This window comes from Aegilops tauschii, chromosome 1 (genome assembly GCF_002575655.3).
Source record: "Aegilops tauschii subsp. strangulata cultivar AL8/78 chromosome 1, Aet v6.0, whole genome shotgun sequence".
In the NCBI taxonomy this organism is placed as follows: domain Eukaryota; kingdom Viridiplantae; phylum Streptophyta; class Magnoliopsida; order Poales; family Poaceae; genus Aegilops; species Aegilops tauschii.
This window is the reverse complement of record NC_053035.3, coordinates 486,107,660-486,123,227: the sequence shown is the minus strand read 5'-3', so window position 1 is coordinate 486,123,227 and position 15,568 is coordinate 486,107,660. Positions and strand designations below refer to the sequence as shown.

Here is a 15,568-nt window from a genome sequence, read left to right as displayed (position 1 = left end):
CCTCCACGACTTTCGCATTCGTTCGTGGGAACGTGATAGCAAAAATGGGAAAATGGAATGAGAGAGCAATGTGATGGATGATTGATGTGGCTTGCATCCGAGCAGCTCGTAGATATGGCGTGCACATGAGCGGCTCGTGGAAGTGGGGGGCCTCCTCGTCCGAGCCAGACCCGAGTCGCTCCTGGCCCCAGGTGGGCTGCCGGCCCCACCCGCCAGGGACCTGCAGCCGCACCGTTTCAACTTTCAACCGAGGATGAGGAGGCACGATGGCGTGTGCGCGGAGTGAGATGGAGATACGTTGCTGCTTGGGGCGGGCTTTCTGCTCCGCGCACCCCGTCGCTCGCGTGCACGCCAGAAGGCTACCCCGTCGTGCTCATCCGGCAGGCACAGATAGCACGTCCGAGAATCTGCGGTGAGTGACGGTCGGCCATCGCGGTGTGAACCCGGGGACGGGAAGGAAAGGAAGGCAGAGAGGACAAGCAAGGCATCGAATAATTGACCAGCTGATGGATTAGACTCGATTTTTTTTTGTGTTATTATATTATTATACTACTAGTAAGTGGGCGTACTTTGTTTGAGCAGATAGAAGATAAGGTGGCCAAATCATGCGTGCTCCCTCCTCAATATCTTTATCGCACATTCCGACACCAAATGAATCCACACTTGTTTTTATAAATTTTCCGGATGAACCAAAGAATCAGCGTTAACTATGCAGGAGTAGCAGCCAATATACTAGTGGTAGAAAAATACAAGCACCATGTTATAGAAGCCGGACGCTCTCTCGCATTGGATAAAGGCTAGGCGAGAGTCAACTTGTAGGAGCTGATATTCAAATACCCGTGCACGCCCCTCCAACTAGTATACAAATATGATATACAAGCTGCGAATCAGAGTGGAATATACTTTGTCCCCTTCGAAGAAAACACAATAGCATTGATTATCTGAATGCTCGCCACGCAAAGAATTTTTATTTTTTTTGAAACCAAAGAAATTCGGATTATTTATCCGAATGCTTCGACTCCACCCGAAAAAAAAAAAGAAGAATGCTTCGGCTCAAAGTACCAGTACCTCATCTCCCCTAAATAAAAAGTACCAGTACCTCATCTGAATTCTGCACCGTAGGAATAGGATGGCTCGTACAGTCCATGCCTATCACATCACGTGAATAAAGAGCATCTCTTCCCATTTTACCCCGATCGACAGGCCGGTCACGATCAAAGCAAATCCGTCGCGTTGCCCTCCTCGCCGTCCACTTGTTCGGCTGTTGTTTTCCGCTCATCATCGATGCACCACGTAGCCATCGACGGTGTACGTACGACAGCAACGCTAGCTTCCAGCCCATCTTCTGCGGCGCCTGGGCACTTGTCGTGTTTCCGGCCCAGGCCGCTGGTGCGACGCCAAAGTTGAATGCCCTACGCACGATCCAGAGCAACCAAAAAAAAAAAAGAAGAAGCGAGGTTGCAGCAACTGCGTGCATTTTGTTTGATTAATTCATCTTTCCGCTGCCAAATGGCACAGGCTCTTCCGTGAAATTAACCCCACGGTTAGCACAAGGAAGAAGCATGCATGCGCGCAGCAACTTGTGGACAGATCCAACAATTGACCAACTTATGTAAATATCTGTTGTGCTTTGTTGGGCAGATAAGGCGGGCAGAAAAATTATCCCTCCCTGCATCTTCTTGGATTATCTTGTCGCACACCGACGATTGCTAAAAGATAATGTTGGCAGTGTCACACACCCGACGATTTATCTATGCAACGAGCGCGGATGTGGTGTTTACAGAAAACAAACGTTGTTTCCTCTTTTTATTGGAGGATGGAAGACAGAGAAGTCAACTTGTAGCTAATCCTCTTGTGTTTCTCGTAAAATAGGTCTTTTTTCGATAAATGGCGATTTTATTATCTCAGAATGTAGCATCAAGGGGATACAAAACATTATGAGTAACACCCGGCCTCTGCATAACTGAGATGCACACAGCCAAATCCAAAAGTCTGACAAAAACATGAAATATAAACCGACATATTAGCAACAGTAAAGTCCTATAGACCGACACTATGCCTATGTCGAAGGTGGTGGTGGATCGATCCGGAGGTTATGCTGCCACCCATGTTGGGAAAAACCTCCGTAGCCACCTGCTTCAACCGCGTACACACCGCCTTGAACAGCGATTGGTGCTCCGATCATTGTAGCATAGACCACGTATGAAGCGATTGCGTACAACGGAAAATAACCTGCAGAGGAGAAGCATTTTTTCCATTAAAAACCAAATCGTTTCTACATAGCCAGAGCGACCAAATTAAGGCGTACGCTCCCACCCTTATAAGCGCTTTAAACCTATTTGGAATACCGTCCAACCAGTGACCAAATATATTGGCAACACTTGTGGGCGGATATAAATTTGACGCTATTTGGATGATTGACCACGTAGAACGTGCAAACTTGCATTGGAAAAAGAGGTGTTTGATTGTCTCGTCATGAGTACAAAAACAACACTTCTTACTCCCTGGCCAGTTGCGTCGTGCGAGGTTGTCTTTGGTCAACACAACTCCCTTACGAAGATACCACATGAAAATTTTCACTTTTAGTGGAATCTTGGACTTCCAATTTTTTTTGTTATTACTCACTGGCACCTCAGAATGTGTGAGCGCACGGTACATAGAGTCTACTGTAAAAGACCCTGATGTAGTAAGGTTCCAGCGAAACACATCCCGACCTTGTGTCAGGTTAATCGAATCCAACCGGGACAAAAGATTATGCCATGACAGAAGTCTGGGGCCAATCAAATCCCGCCTAAACGAAATGTTCGGCGGGGATGAACTGAGCACGTGCCAATAGTGTTGTTCTTATCGCGAGCAATGTTATATAAGGCTGGATATTGTTCTCTGAGACTGGCATTGCCTAGCCAGATGTCTTCCCAGAATCGAATCTCCGACCCATCTTTTATCGCGAAAGACCCAAAGCGAAAGAGATGTTTCTTTGCCGCCATTAGGCCAGCCCAGAAGTGCGAGTCACCAGGTTTCCAATATGCCTGAGACACCGCCTTTTGGCCTAGATACTTGTTGCGCAACATGGTTTGCCAAACACCATCCTCAGTAAGAAGTTTGAACAACCATTTACTGAGCAAGGCCTCATTCTTGACCTGTAGGTCATGAATTCCAAGGCCGCCTTGGTCTTTTGGCCTACAAACCATGCTCCATTTGGCCAACCGATATTTTTTCTTTTCTCCATCTCCTTGCCAAAAAAATCTGGATCTAAAATAATCCAATCTTTGCAGGACCCCTTTTGGGAGTTGGAAGAAAGAAAGCATATAGAGAACCATATTTGTGAGAACGGAGTTAATCAAAACCAGCCGTCCTCCAACTGAGAGCAGCTTGCCTTTCCAACTGCTCAATCGTTTCTCTAGACGCTCCTCTACATGCTTCCACTCCGCAATGGTGAGACGCCGATAGTGGATCGGTATTCCCAAATATTTAATCAGGAATTGGCCATGTGCGCAACCAAAGAGGTCAGCATAATCGGCAGCCGCCTCAGCGGCTTCTCCAAAGCAGAAAAGTTCACTTTTATGGAAGTTAATTTTGAGACCCGACATTTGCTCAAACGCTGAGAGCAAGAGTTTTAGGTTTCGAGCCTTGTCTAGAGCCGTAAAATAGGTCTTGTTGTTGTTGTTATTGTTTTATTTTTATTTTGCGAATCAGTTGTTGTTGTTGTTGTTGTTGTTGTTTCTAACGGAAAATGATGTTCTTTCATGAAGGGTATTTTTTTCCCTCACTAAGAAACAAGTTACAGACGCACATAAATATTTACACACACGCATACACTATCGCATTATGAACTAACGTACAAACATCCTATATGAGCACCTCTGAGAGACTAATCCAATAAATCTCGAGACTTAGGTCACAACAGTCACCTGTAGTCGTGGGTGCCCATCCAAGCAAACATATTTAAGTTTCTTGCACAGTAGTACTTCCTCAGGAAAAGAACTACATCTTTTGTACTAGAAGTATTACTAGTATTCCAAAAAAATGTTGTGTGCAATTAAAAGGATAACAAAGATCTGAAAAAACAACAACTAAGTAAACAAATTTAATCTTTATTTTCCCACCCGATCTTCCAATCTTTGTCAGGCCATACCTCAAAAGGGTCTCATTTCGAATCCCCGTTTTGAAATCGCATATTATTTTCTTTGTGTGAACGACAAATAGGACGGCCCAAACCAGTTCTCCGGTACAAACTTCGTATAGTGCGCATGACTTAGCATGACTGAAAAGTAGAATAAGATAAGCGATGCTAAAAATGGTCGTCAGAATACTGAATGCAAAATTAAGATAACAACATAGAAAAACCTAAAAAAAAAATCTAGGAACAAACACTTCTGTCAAGTCTAGGATTAGAATCTAAGCCGACAAATTGCACAGGAAGGAACCTAATCAACTGAGCTATAGATGGTTCACACAGCAGGAACTTAATCGCTATACCCTTGTCCGGTCATCCCAAATGAGTTCTATTTTTAAGCATCCAACATGCTATCATCCCAAATGACGAGTGGGAATTCTATCGCACGTATGGCAAACTAACACCCTGGATCTAGCAAGATGATCGATTGTCTCGTGAAGGACAAGGCCATCAAGGATAAGAAGAGAGGTGGTGGTAGCCCTCCTGGCATCATTTAGAAGTAGAAATCAGACAAGTGCAAAAGCAAGAAGGCGACAATATAAGAAAGGTGTCCGCAGTTTTTTGATAGATGACAATTCGTATTTGGCCCGTCGTCGTGTTATGCTTGTGTCCGTTGCCTTTGCCGATGTTTGTTTCTCGAGTTACCACCAGTTTGTGTGGGCTCACTTGCGAAGTCGAGTCTCATGCGCAGGCGGGTTATAGGGGTAGCGTGTTGGGGGCGTTTGTCTGTCTATCGATGTGTCGTGTGGCCTCATAATTTGGAGTAGTCCGTTTGCATCATGGGGTTGTGGCTTGGTTGTCTTCCGTGACCAAGTTTGTGATGGTTTTCATCTAGTTTTTCAAAAAAAATGAATAACTCTTTTCTCCTTAATTAATAGATGCGGGAGTGATTCTCAATTCTCGGATGACATTTTTTACATTTACCCATATAGAGAACTTATGCATATATAGGGTGTCAAAGAAACCAGTACATATATAAGTTTTGTCAAATATAAACAGATCTTCCCAAACCGAAAGTCCTATTCTACTCCCGAGCTCAAACGACCTTGGGATGAACAGTAAATTAAAAAAAACATATTCAAAAGATTCCCTTTTTTTTGGGTGGCAAACATTGACAATTTTTCTGCATGCTTGCAAAATTTCCTCATAAAAGAACATTCATGAAAGTCGTGGCAAAAATAACACAATCATCACTCCAAAATGCTTTTGAAAATAGCACTTTTGGAGGATTGTTTTTTTTGCCGCGATTTCCACAAATGTTGTTTCATGATGAAATTTTGCAAGCGTCCATAAAATTTGCTAATGTTTTCTATAAAAAAAATCAGAAATTTCTGATTTATTTTCCAATTTTTTCGAATTTACTGTTCACCTGAGATTTGAGCTGGGGCTGAGAAACATCGCGTCCCTGCATGCTTTTTCTTAGCCGTCTCTTCCCAAGCCATCTATACAATGCGACGTCTCGTCGCTCTCCTCGTCCTTTCGCCAGGCCTTAGTTTCTACCGCTGCGCGCACTTGGTCGCATTTTCGGCCAAGAGTACCACTGTTGGGAGATCCACCGAAAGTGGGAGGCCCTGAGCGATCCAAGAGCGGTGCCGTCGAGTGACCGTCGACTTGGTTCCGGCAAAAGATCACAGACGCTTTCTCAATGAACGGCGCTGCTTGGCTGGCCTCAGATCAGCCCGATCCCGTCCAGTCCTTTCTTGATCCCTTTTCTCCGGAAAAATGATAAAGGCCGATATCTCTTCTGACACAACATGAATCTGACAAGTTGAAGCGTGGACGACAAAAGCTCCTCGACCGGGAAGATGGTCAGTCGGTGCCTGCCTGCAGGAACTCCGGTCCGCTCCACCGTACGTACGTGCCACTGCCATGAACGAACATGCATGCACGTTGTTGCTACGCCAAGGAACTGTGCCAGCAGGAGCTCCGGTCCGCTCCACCGTACGTGCGATTGCCAATTTGCCATGAACGAACATGCATGCACGTTGTTGCTACGCCAAGGAACTGTGCCAGCAGGAGCTCCGGTCCGCTCCACCGTACGTGCGATTGCCAATTTGCCATGAACGAACATGCATGCATGTGCACGTTGCTGCTACGCCAAGGAACTGTTCTGGCGGAACGTTTTTCCAGCTCTTGATGATATCTGAGCCGGAGTACGTACGTTTTTCCAGCTCTTGATGATCTTGAGCCGGAGTACGTACGTTTTTCCAGCTCTATCACTTGATCAGCATCAGTGAGTTGCACGTACTACGTCGTTTGTACGCATGTCCTTGTTTTCTCCGGCGGCACGCAACTCACCGACGGCTCATAACCAACTGCGCTCGATCGGCGCATGCATGCCTGCGAATTGATCTGGAATCGTCCGAAACGAAAATGGTGCGTGCAAGGCTCAAGCAAACGATCGGTCAATCGATCATATGTCCACCTGCGATTCCTTCCTTGCCAACACCGCACCGGTGTGGAGTGTCATTGTTGGCTTGTTGCCCCTGTTTGGCAACGTCGAGCAGTCAGAGCATCTCCAACAGGTGATGAAAAGCACCACCGCGGTCATGAAAAAACACCTTTGTGTTATAAAAACTGTCGTTTAGGCGCCTACGGGCAAAAACACCAGTCCATGGGGCAGTACTCCACAACATCTGCATACAAGATACAGTTTCAGGGCCTCAGCTTGTCGGACTACAGGCACATCTTCTGGAAAGCATGGGCGCCAGGGCACATCAAGATTTTCGCCTGACTGCATCACAGGAACAGGCTATGGTGCAATGACCGCCTTCAAAGGAGGGGATGGCCCAACAACTACTTCTGCCATTTCTGTTTCAGAAACTTGGAGAGTTCGGCTTACTTGTTCTGGGAATGTAACATCGGCTTGGGTTCCCTTGCTATATGGCGAGCAACATCGGCTTGGGTTGGATGCGAGGCCCTTGAACCGGCCAGATGGAATACAAAGAAAATCACAACGGAGATTGTGACAGAGATGATCGAGACCACCAAACCTGAACATAGGGAAGGGATCCGGACTATGATCTTGATCATACTCTGGGAAATTTGGAAGCAGAGAAACGCATGCACTTTCAGAACTGCTGTCGCCAGCCATGAAGATATACTAGCTGCTATTAAGAGAGGTGTTGAGCTCTGGAGGCAAGCTGGAGCGATCTGTATTGAGCACCCCATGGGGGACAGTAGGGAGTAGTCAGTTCAACGTTTTGAGTGTGTTTTCTGCAGTTATCTCCACTAGCAGAAACTGCATGTATCTTTTTTCTTTAGTCTTTTGTCCCTGATCCTTGGATCAGGGCTCCATCATGTGTTTTTCCCACCTGCTCCCTGCTTATCAATTAAATACTTCCTTCGTTCCTTTATATAAGGTGTATTTGTTTTTTGATAAAATTCCACAATGTAAGGTGCATTTTTTCTACATCCTCATAATTATCTTTGTATCCCTCCAAAAAGAGGAAATTATCTCTCTCCTGATTTCTTGTTTCTCTCCTTGTATCAAAAAAATGCTCCCGTTGCTGCATATTCCCAGCAACCATGCAGCTGCCACAAAAACTAAACTCGGCCACGCGCAGACCCAGCCGCCCCCGCAGAAGTTTCCGCCCCCCGTCCACATCCCACACGCCGCCGATTCGCTAGCCGGCCTCACTACTCCTCCCGTCGAACCCATAGCGGTCCCTGCCGTGGTTCCCGCCGACAGTGGCACCAAGCCGAAGCCGCTGGTCCGCTTGTGCCGCCACAGGCCGCCGCCACCGATGGGGATGCGTCCGGCAACGCCGTCGTCGCCAAGGCTCGCCTAAAGCAGCGCGCGTGCACCATCGGCGCCAGGTAGAGGCTGCCACGGGATCCGCCAAATAATGAATTAATTGTACACGACGCCAATGGAACGTCTCGTATGGGCTGACCTATATAAAGGTCTCGCACGCTCTCGTTTTCCATAAGATTTCATAACTTTTTGCTCGGTTTTGCTCTTTCGAGCCTCGTTCTTAGAAAGTTTTACAAGTTTTTGGCCCGGTGTTTTCAGTTTTTTCCTTTGTGTTTTCCTTGGGTTTTCATTTCTTTTTTCCCTTTTCATCTTCCCTTTTTATTTTTGTTACTTTTTTGATCTGTTTTCTAGTTTTTTTAATTCACGAACTTTTTTCATTCCCTTTTTCTTGTTTCTTCATTTTTTTGTTTTTTATTTTTCATTTTTTTATTTCTATTTCCATTTTTCCAAATGTGTGAACTTTTTTCATATCCAAAATGTTTTGGAAATGCGTGAAATTTTCTCAAATTCTTGATCATTTTTAAAATTTCATGATTTTTTCTTTCCAAATTACAGTATTTTTGATATATTTTTTAAAAAATTCATTATTTTTTATTGTTGTGAACAATTTTCAAATTATAAACTTTTCTAAGTCTCGTGAACTTTTCTCAAATTTGTGAATTTTTTCCAAGTTACATGGACTTCCAAATTGATGAACTTGTTTCATTTTTTGAACTAAAAAAATGATTTTTTGTGTAACTTTTTTTGAATTAGTGAACTTTTTGAATACATGAACTTTTTTCATATTGATGAACTTTTTATTTGAATTTGCAAACTTTTGTATGTTTGTGATGTTTTTGAAACCCGTGGACTTTTGAAATTCTGGAAGTTTCTTCAGAACAGTAACGGAGTCATCGATAAGTGGTTAAAGGTCAAAGGTTAAAGGCTGAATGAACGACCGAACTATCGATCGAGTATGTTGAAGGATCGAGTCTATCGACCGAAGCGAGCGTCACGTGAGCACCCTGTGGGATTCTGACACATAAGTCCTTCCACTATGTTACCGGTTCCATATTGATCAAAAACATGCCACATCACCACTGGTGCCTAAAGAAAAAGTAATGTCACCAACTTCACAGTGGAAGGCACTGCTCGGTACAAAACAATTGATAAAAAAAGTCCAATTGATCTAGCTGCCAGGTGCTTTGTGTCTGTTTTGAAGAATTTGGGATCGAAGCACCTACTTGCTTCGATGCCCAGAATTTCTTTTGCAGCACCGGCTGGGCAATGTAGGGCATCGGTGCCAAAATGCTGGAAACTGAATTTGGCAACTGATTCAGAGCCCTCGTCTTGGAGTGCTAGGTAGAAAAAGAAAGAAAAAACAAGATCAAGAGAGTGCAAAAAAGGCCGCATTCTCGTACGGGCCGACGCCACTGGGCCATGGTAAGGCGATCGTCCCCCTTGCGCGAAAGGAGGAGAGGAGTGGGCCGGTGCTGGGCCACATCTTGCCGTCCGTTTACGCCCTCCGTCTCTCCCGAAGACGATCCGAGTCTATTCCCCACAGTCCTCGGCCCCGAAACCCTCGCGCGCGCCGACAGCCGGCCATGGAGGACGACCGACAGGGGCCACCAGGCGACGGCGCCGAAGATCTCGATCCCCACCTCGACCTCATCAGCCGCCTCCCGGACGAGCTGCTCGGCACCGTCGTCTCGCTCCTCCCCACCAAGGACGGCGCGCGCACGCAGGCCGTCTCCCGCCGCTGGCGCCCACTCTGGCGCTCCTCCATGGCGCCGCTCAACCTCATCGCCGACTACCACCTCTCCGAAAAGGACTCGCGCGCCGCGCTGGTCTCCAGGATCCTCGCCGATCACCCCGGCCCGGCCCGCCGCTTCTCGATCCAGCTCATGTTCCTCCCCGAGAGCCTCGACGAGGTCGACGGCTGGTTCCGCTCCGGGACCCTCGCCGGCCTCCACCAGCTCGAGGCCACCAACCTGTGTAATAACCACTACCCGCTGCCGCAGCACGCCCTGGTCCGCTTCGCGCCGACGCTGCGCGTGCTCAGCCTCGGCGGCTGCCGATTCCCTGACCTGGCCCGGCCGCCGAGCTTCCCGCACCTCAAGCAGCTCATCCTATACGATGTCGGCATCTCGGAGGGCTCTCTGCAGAGCGTCATCTCCGGCTGCCGCGTTCTGCAAAGCGTCTCGCTGCACAACATGGGCTTTGGTCGCCTTTGCATCAGGTCGCCGACCCTCAGGAGCATCGGCTTCTATGCTCCTCGCACGCAAGGTGTCACCACTTTCCGGGAGCTGGTCATCGAGGATGCTCCTTGCCTTGATAGATTGCTACCAGTTTATCCAGATGATGGTCCTGCGACTATACGAGTGATTCGGGCTCCTAAACTGCAGATATTGGGGTTTTTGTCGGAAGGCATATCCACACTCCAATTTGGAACCACAGTCTTTCAGGTAGCAGCCAGCACAATCATGCATTCAACATGCTATATGCAGTCTATGATTTCTTATATATCACACAATTGTTTTTTTTTTTCTCCAGAAAATGTTTGCTGTCAGCTTGACAACCAAGATGTACACGTTGAAGATTTTGGCTCTTGACTCAATTGGCCCTAATCTGGATGCAGTTATTGATTTTCTCAAGTGCTTCCCCTGCTTGGAGAAGCTCCATGTCATAGTGAGTACTCATATCTGTTGCTACAAATGTCAAATTCAAAAGTGGTTCAGACTTATGATCTAGTGAACTAGTATTTTGTTGCTAATTTGTTATCACCTGACGTTTATTTTTTGCTATTTCCAGTCGCATCCCCAAAATGCTATGAATAACGTGCTGAAATTTGACCCGCTCGAGCGAATTGAATGCCTTGAACTCCATCTAAAAAAAGTGGTGTTGAAGAATTACAATGCCGACAAGAGTCCAGCAGTCGACTTTGCAAACTTCTTTATTTTGAATGCCAAAGTGCTGGAGGAAATGGAAATCGGAGTTCTTCACGACGGCAGTTACAGAAGTATGTGTGACAAATGGATGCGTGATCAACATAGGCCACTTCAGTTGGATAACAGAGCTTCTCAAAATGCTCGAATTGAACTGAAAAGGGATGGAAAGGCGATCCCAGCAAACCATGGGCATACCCATGATTTGTCATTGGCTGATCCCTTTGACAAGTCCTCGTGTGGTTGTTACAAGTGTGTTAGATATATATAGTTAGCCTTTTTTGATGATGGCGTCACCCTGTGTCCAAAGCAATGGTATTATGTGGCTCCCTTGTTCTTCAGTCTAATGGTTCTTGTTAAACTCTGCAAAATGGTCTTCTACTCGATTTAACAATGCAGTGCTTTGTAACTCACTGTGGGGGAAAACAGGACTGAGGAGGTGGTGCCTGACCTAGAATGTTGCTAGTTTTTGGTCTTCTGTTTTGTTTGTTGGCACAAGCCCGATCAAACGTTGCACGACGGCTCCTTGACGAGTACTTTCCGTCGACCGAACACGTACGTACGAAACCACGCTTGATTGATTCTTCCTGAGGCAACGTGCACGTACAAAACTAGCCGATGGATGTTGAAGCTAGCTAGCTTAGTACGTAGCAACGGCTGGATACTTAATTGATCTAGACTAGCACAACTCGGCGAAACACAAGATATTTGATGGCTAATAGGTGCGTGTCGCACCTATGCTTTGTATTGCTTTTTTCTGAGTTTTAAAAAACCTTACAGGGGTACAAGTATATATAGGAGCTAAACCAAACAGCCTAAAGCTAACTAGGACTAGGACTCCTACATGTACACGTGATTGACTCTAGTCCGACCCAGACTTAGACAGCGTGGTTATTTCCAACAATCACCCCCCTAAACACGATGTCCTCACTTCACAGCTTGGACGCCGATCCTTCGCCGCATCTTCACGAACTTCTGTCGTCCCAAAGATCTGGTTAGGATATCTGCAAGCTGGTCATCGGTGCAAACGTAGTTGATGTCGATCTTGCTTTCTTCCACACACTCCCTTAGGTAGTGATATCTCATATCGATGTCCTTGCATCTACCATGATGCACTGGATTCTTCCATAGAGAGATTGTAGACACGTCATCAATATTGAACACCACTCCTTCCGGTTCCTTACCTGTGAGGTCACCGAGTAGCCTTCCAAGGCACACACCTTGACACACCGCGGTTGCAGCTGCAATATACTCTGCTTCACGAGATGATAATGCGACCACCTTCTGCTTTTTTGACAGCCAACTCACTATGCTTCCTCCCAAAAAATATGCCACGCCCGAGGTACTTTTACAGTCGTCCACATCTCCTGCCATGTCGCTATCACTGTAGCCAAGTAGCTCCACCATCTCCTTCTTCTTCTTTCTCAAGTAGACACAACCGAAATTTGTTGTCCCTTTGATGTACCTGAGTATATTTTCCACCGCTGCCCAATGCTCCGTCGTGGGTGCTTCCATGAAGCGACTCACTATGCCAACGGAATAGGCCAAGTCCGGTCTTGTATTCGTGAGATACCTCAACTTTCGGACCACACTTCTATACTCCATTGCATCAACCGCGGGTGCTTCACTCTTCTTGCTTAGTCTGAGACGAGGCTTCATCGGAACATGACTTGGATTGCAATCTTTCATGCCACAACTTTCAAGTACCTTCTTTGCATATGCCTCCTGGCATATTATGATCCCCTCCGGCTTTTGCTGTACCTCGATCCCGAGGTAGTAACTCAAGAGCCCTAGATCAGTCATCTTGAATAGCTTCTTCATTTGTAGTTTGAAGTTTGCAATCACCTCTTCGTCTGCTCCAGTTATCAGCAAATCATCCACATAGATGCCCACTAGTAGACGATCATTGCCATCACCTCGCTTGTACATAGCATGCTCTAGTGGGGCTTTCTCAAATCCAAGAGAAATCAATGTACGGTCAAGCTCAACATTCCATGCCTGAGGAGCTTGTCGTAGCCCGTACAACGCCTTGTGTAGCTTCAATACCTTGTGTTCCTCTCCTTCTTGGATGTACCCTGGTGGTTGCTTCACATACAATTCTTCTTCTAACTCCCTGGTCAAAAACGCGGAGTTCACATCCAAGTGATGTATCCTCCAAGATTCTTGAGCCGCGAGAGCTATAAATAGTCTCACCGAGTCCATCCTTGCAACTGGAGCGAACACTTCTTCGAAGTCCACATCTTGCTCTTGCACGCATGCTTTAGCTACAAGCCTTGCTTTATGCTTCATCAAGTTTCTTTCGGCATCTTTCTTGACTTTGTACACCCACTTGAGCTCTATGGCATTCTGACCGTTGGGAAGATCCGCGAGCTCCCATGTATTGTTGTCTCGGATCGACCACAACTCTTCATTCATAGCACGACGCCAACACTCCTCCATATTTGCATCTTCAAGAATTTCCGGTTCCTCGATGTGCAAACTTCGTTGCCCTTTACTTTTCATCTTCACCAAATTTATCTGGAGCCCTGCTTCTGGAGAGAGATCCAACACGCGTCGTTCGTGTGCTATTGAAGAATCTAAACTTGCCAAAGTTACCGTTGCTGGCGATTTTGCTTCTTTTACATGGCTTCCAAGCCTGCTGTTTACTGGACTCCATCGCTGCTGCCCGTCACCTTTTTTGGCATCGTTCGGTCCTCCACATGGTGGTGAACTGCCTTCTGCACAATTTTCTGCGCCTTGCAAATTTTCTGGGCTTTGCTTCCCTGCTTTGTCTCGTAGACCATCACCACCACGTGGTGGTTGGTTCCCTGGCCTGTGTGCATGAGGCATATAGTGGCCAGTCTCATCCAGCCCGTTTGTTGGGCTGCACGCGCTATCCGGCAAGGCAACACCAGCCACGTAAGTGTTGCTGCTACTGCTGCTTTCAGTTGCCGCTGGGCTGCCGCCTGCAGTGCCAGCAACCTGGCTCGCACACGTGCTCACTGAGTCATCGAGCGAAGCACTCTCGCCCGGCACCTGCAACGCAGCCGATGGAGCTGGTGAACTGGCGTGTGACGCGACGCCGCTCGTTGCCACCTTCACAACGCCACTAGACCCATCCGCGCAACTCGTCGTTGCACTATTCAAAATCACGTATGCGCCAAATTCATCTGGTCCGAGTGTAGCTCGCCGCATGTTGCGTTCTTCTGGGATGATCGCTTCATCACGCCCCGCGTCATGTTCTTCTGGCGACACGTCTTCGCCGTTTTCTAGCGCGACCATACCATCACGCATTGTGTCATGGACTTTTGTCGCCACTTCTTCGCTTGCTTCTCACGTGACCACACCGTCACGCCTTCTGTCATGGTCTTCTGGTGCCACGACTTCGCCCGGGTTTACTAGCGTAATCACACTGTCACGCCTTGGGTCATGGTCTTCTGGCGCCATAACTTCGCCTGGGTTTACTGACGCAGATGCACTCACCGGACCCGTGTCCAGCTGACCAAGATCATCTGGATCCTCTTCGTCCACTAGCTCGCACATTAGCATCATATCCCCATCGTCTCCTTCCTCGGCCATAAGCGCCCGTTGCTTCGGTGCTTCCTCGCAGTTAGCCTTGAAGTGACCGAGGAGGCCACACTTATGACACCTCACTTTTCTGATGTCAAACTTCCTCCTTGGTGGTGCAGGCGCATCCTCGTCGTCCGAGTCGGCGAAGTTCTTTCTCGCCGAGTGCTGCTTCCCCTTCCCCTTCTTCTTGCCACTGCTCGTAGATCCGCCTTGCTTTTCTTTCGACAGGGCGATCCATTGCGCCTTTGTAAGCATGAGGTGCTCGCTCGCCTCCGTGTCGCCGAAACTGAGACGAATTCTCTCGTCGTGGGCCTTGAACCTTCCGACGAGATCCTCAACCGTGAGAGTCTTCAGGTCGAGACATTGCTCGATCGACGTGACAATCTGAATGTAGCGTGCCGGCGCGGCGCACAAAAATCGTCGGACGATCGCAACTTCTTCTAGGGTTGAACCATAGCTGCGTATGCCATTGACGAGGGTCTTGAGACGGGCGGCAAACTGATCAACCGTCTCACTTTCATCCATCTTCAGGCACTCGTAGCTTCTCATCAGGGACTGAAGGTGTGCTTCCTTGACACGGTCATGACCCTGGTGTAGGATCTTGATGGTCTCCCATGCCTCCTTCGCCGAGTTCTTTCCGACGAGGTGTTGCAGCACATCCTTCGGCATGGCGGAGTAGATAGCTGTTAACGCCTGACGATCCTTCCGGTACTTCGCCGCGCCCTTTGCGTACTCGGCGCCGCCCGGGTCGACGGCTTCCCAGAACTCAGCTCCCTCCATCGCGACCTCCATGTTCATCGCCCATAGTGCGTAGTCCTCTCGATCCAGACGGGGGAATTGTGATCCCCCCACCATCGGCATCGGTGCTCCCGCTGCCGCCGTCACAATCTCCTTGCCCGTGGTTGACATGATCCTTCGATTGCTTTCCGAGAATCACGTCAATACCAAAGCTCTAGATACCAATTGATCTAGACTAGCACAACTCGGCGAAACACAAGATATTTGATGGCTAATAGGTGCGTGTCGCACCTATGCTTTGTATTGCTTTTTTCTGAGTTTTAAAAAACCTTACAGGGGTACAAGTATATATAGGAGCTAAACCAAACAGCCTAAAGCTAACTAGGACTAGGACTCCTACATGTACACGTGATTGACTCTAGT

At 47.5% G+C, this 15,568-nt stretch overlaps 2 protein-coding genes across 2 annotated transcripts; one reads left to right on the top strand and one right to left on the bottom strand.

Moving 5' to 3' along the window:
• The first annotated feature begins 9,510 nt into the window (after positions 1–9,510).
• Positions 9,511–11,299, top strand: LOC109761958 (FBD-associated F-box protein At4g10400-like). The gene is made up of 3 exons (XM_020320765.4): positions 9,511–10,378; positions 10,467–10,601; positions 10,725–11,299. Exons 1-3 carry the CDS (start codon positions 9,518–9,520, stop codon positions 11,127–11,129), a joined length of 1,401 nt encoding a protein of 466 aa, XP_020176354.1. The 5' UTR covers positions 9,511–9,517; the 3' UTR covers positions 11,130–11,299.
• Positions 11,300–14,170: 2,871 nt separating this feature from the next.
• On the bottom strand, positions 14,171–15,268 carry LOC109761959 (uncharacterized). The gene has a single exon (XM_020320767.3). The coding sequence runs from the start codon at positions 15,266–15,268 to the stop codon at positions 14,171–14,173; it is 1,098 nt and encodes a 365-aa protein (XP_020176356.3).
• Between the last annotated feature and the right edge of the window lie 300 nt (positions 15,269–15,568).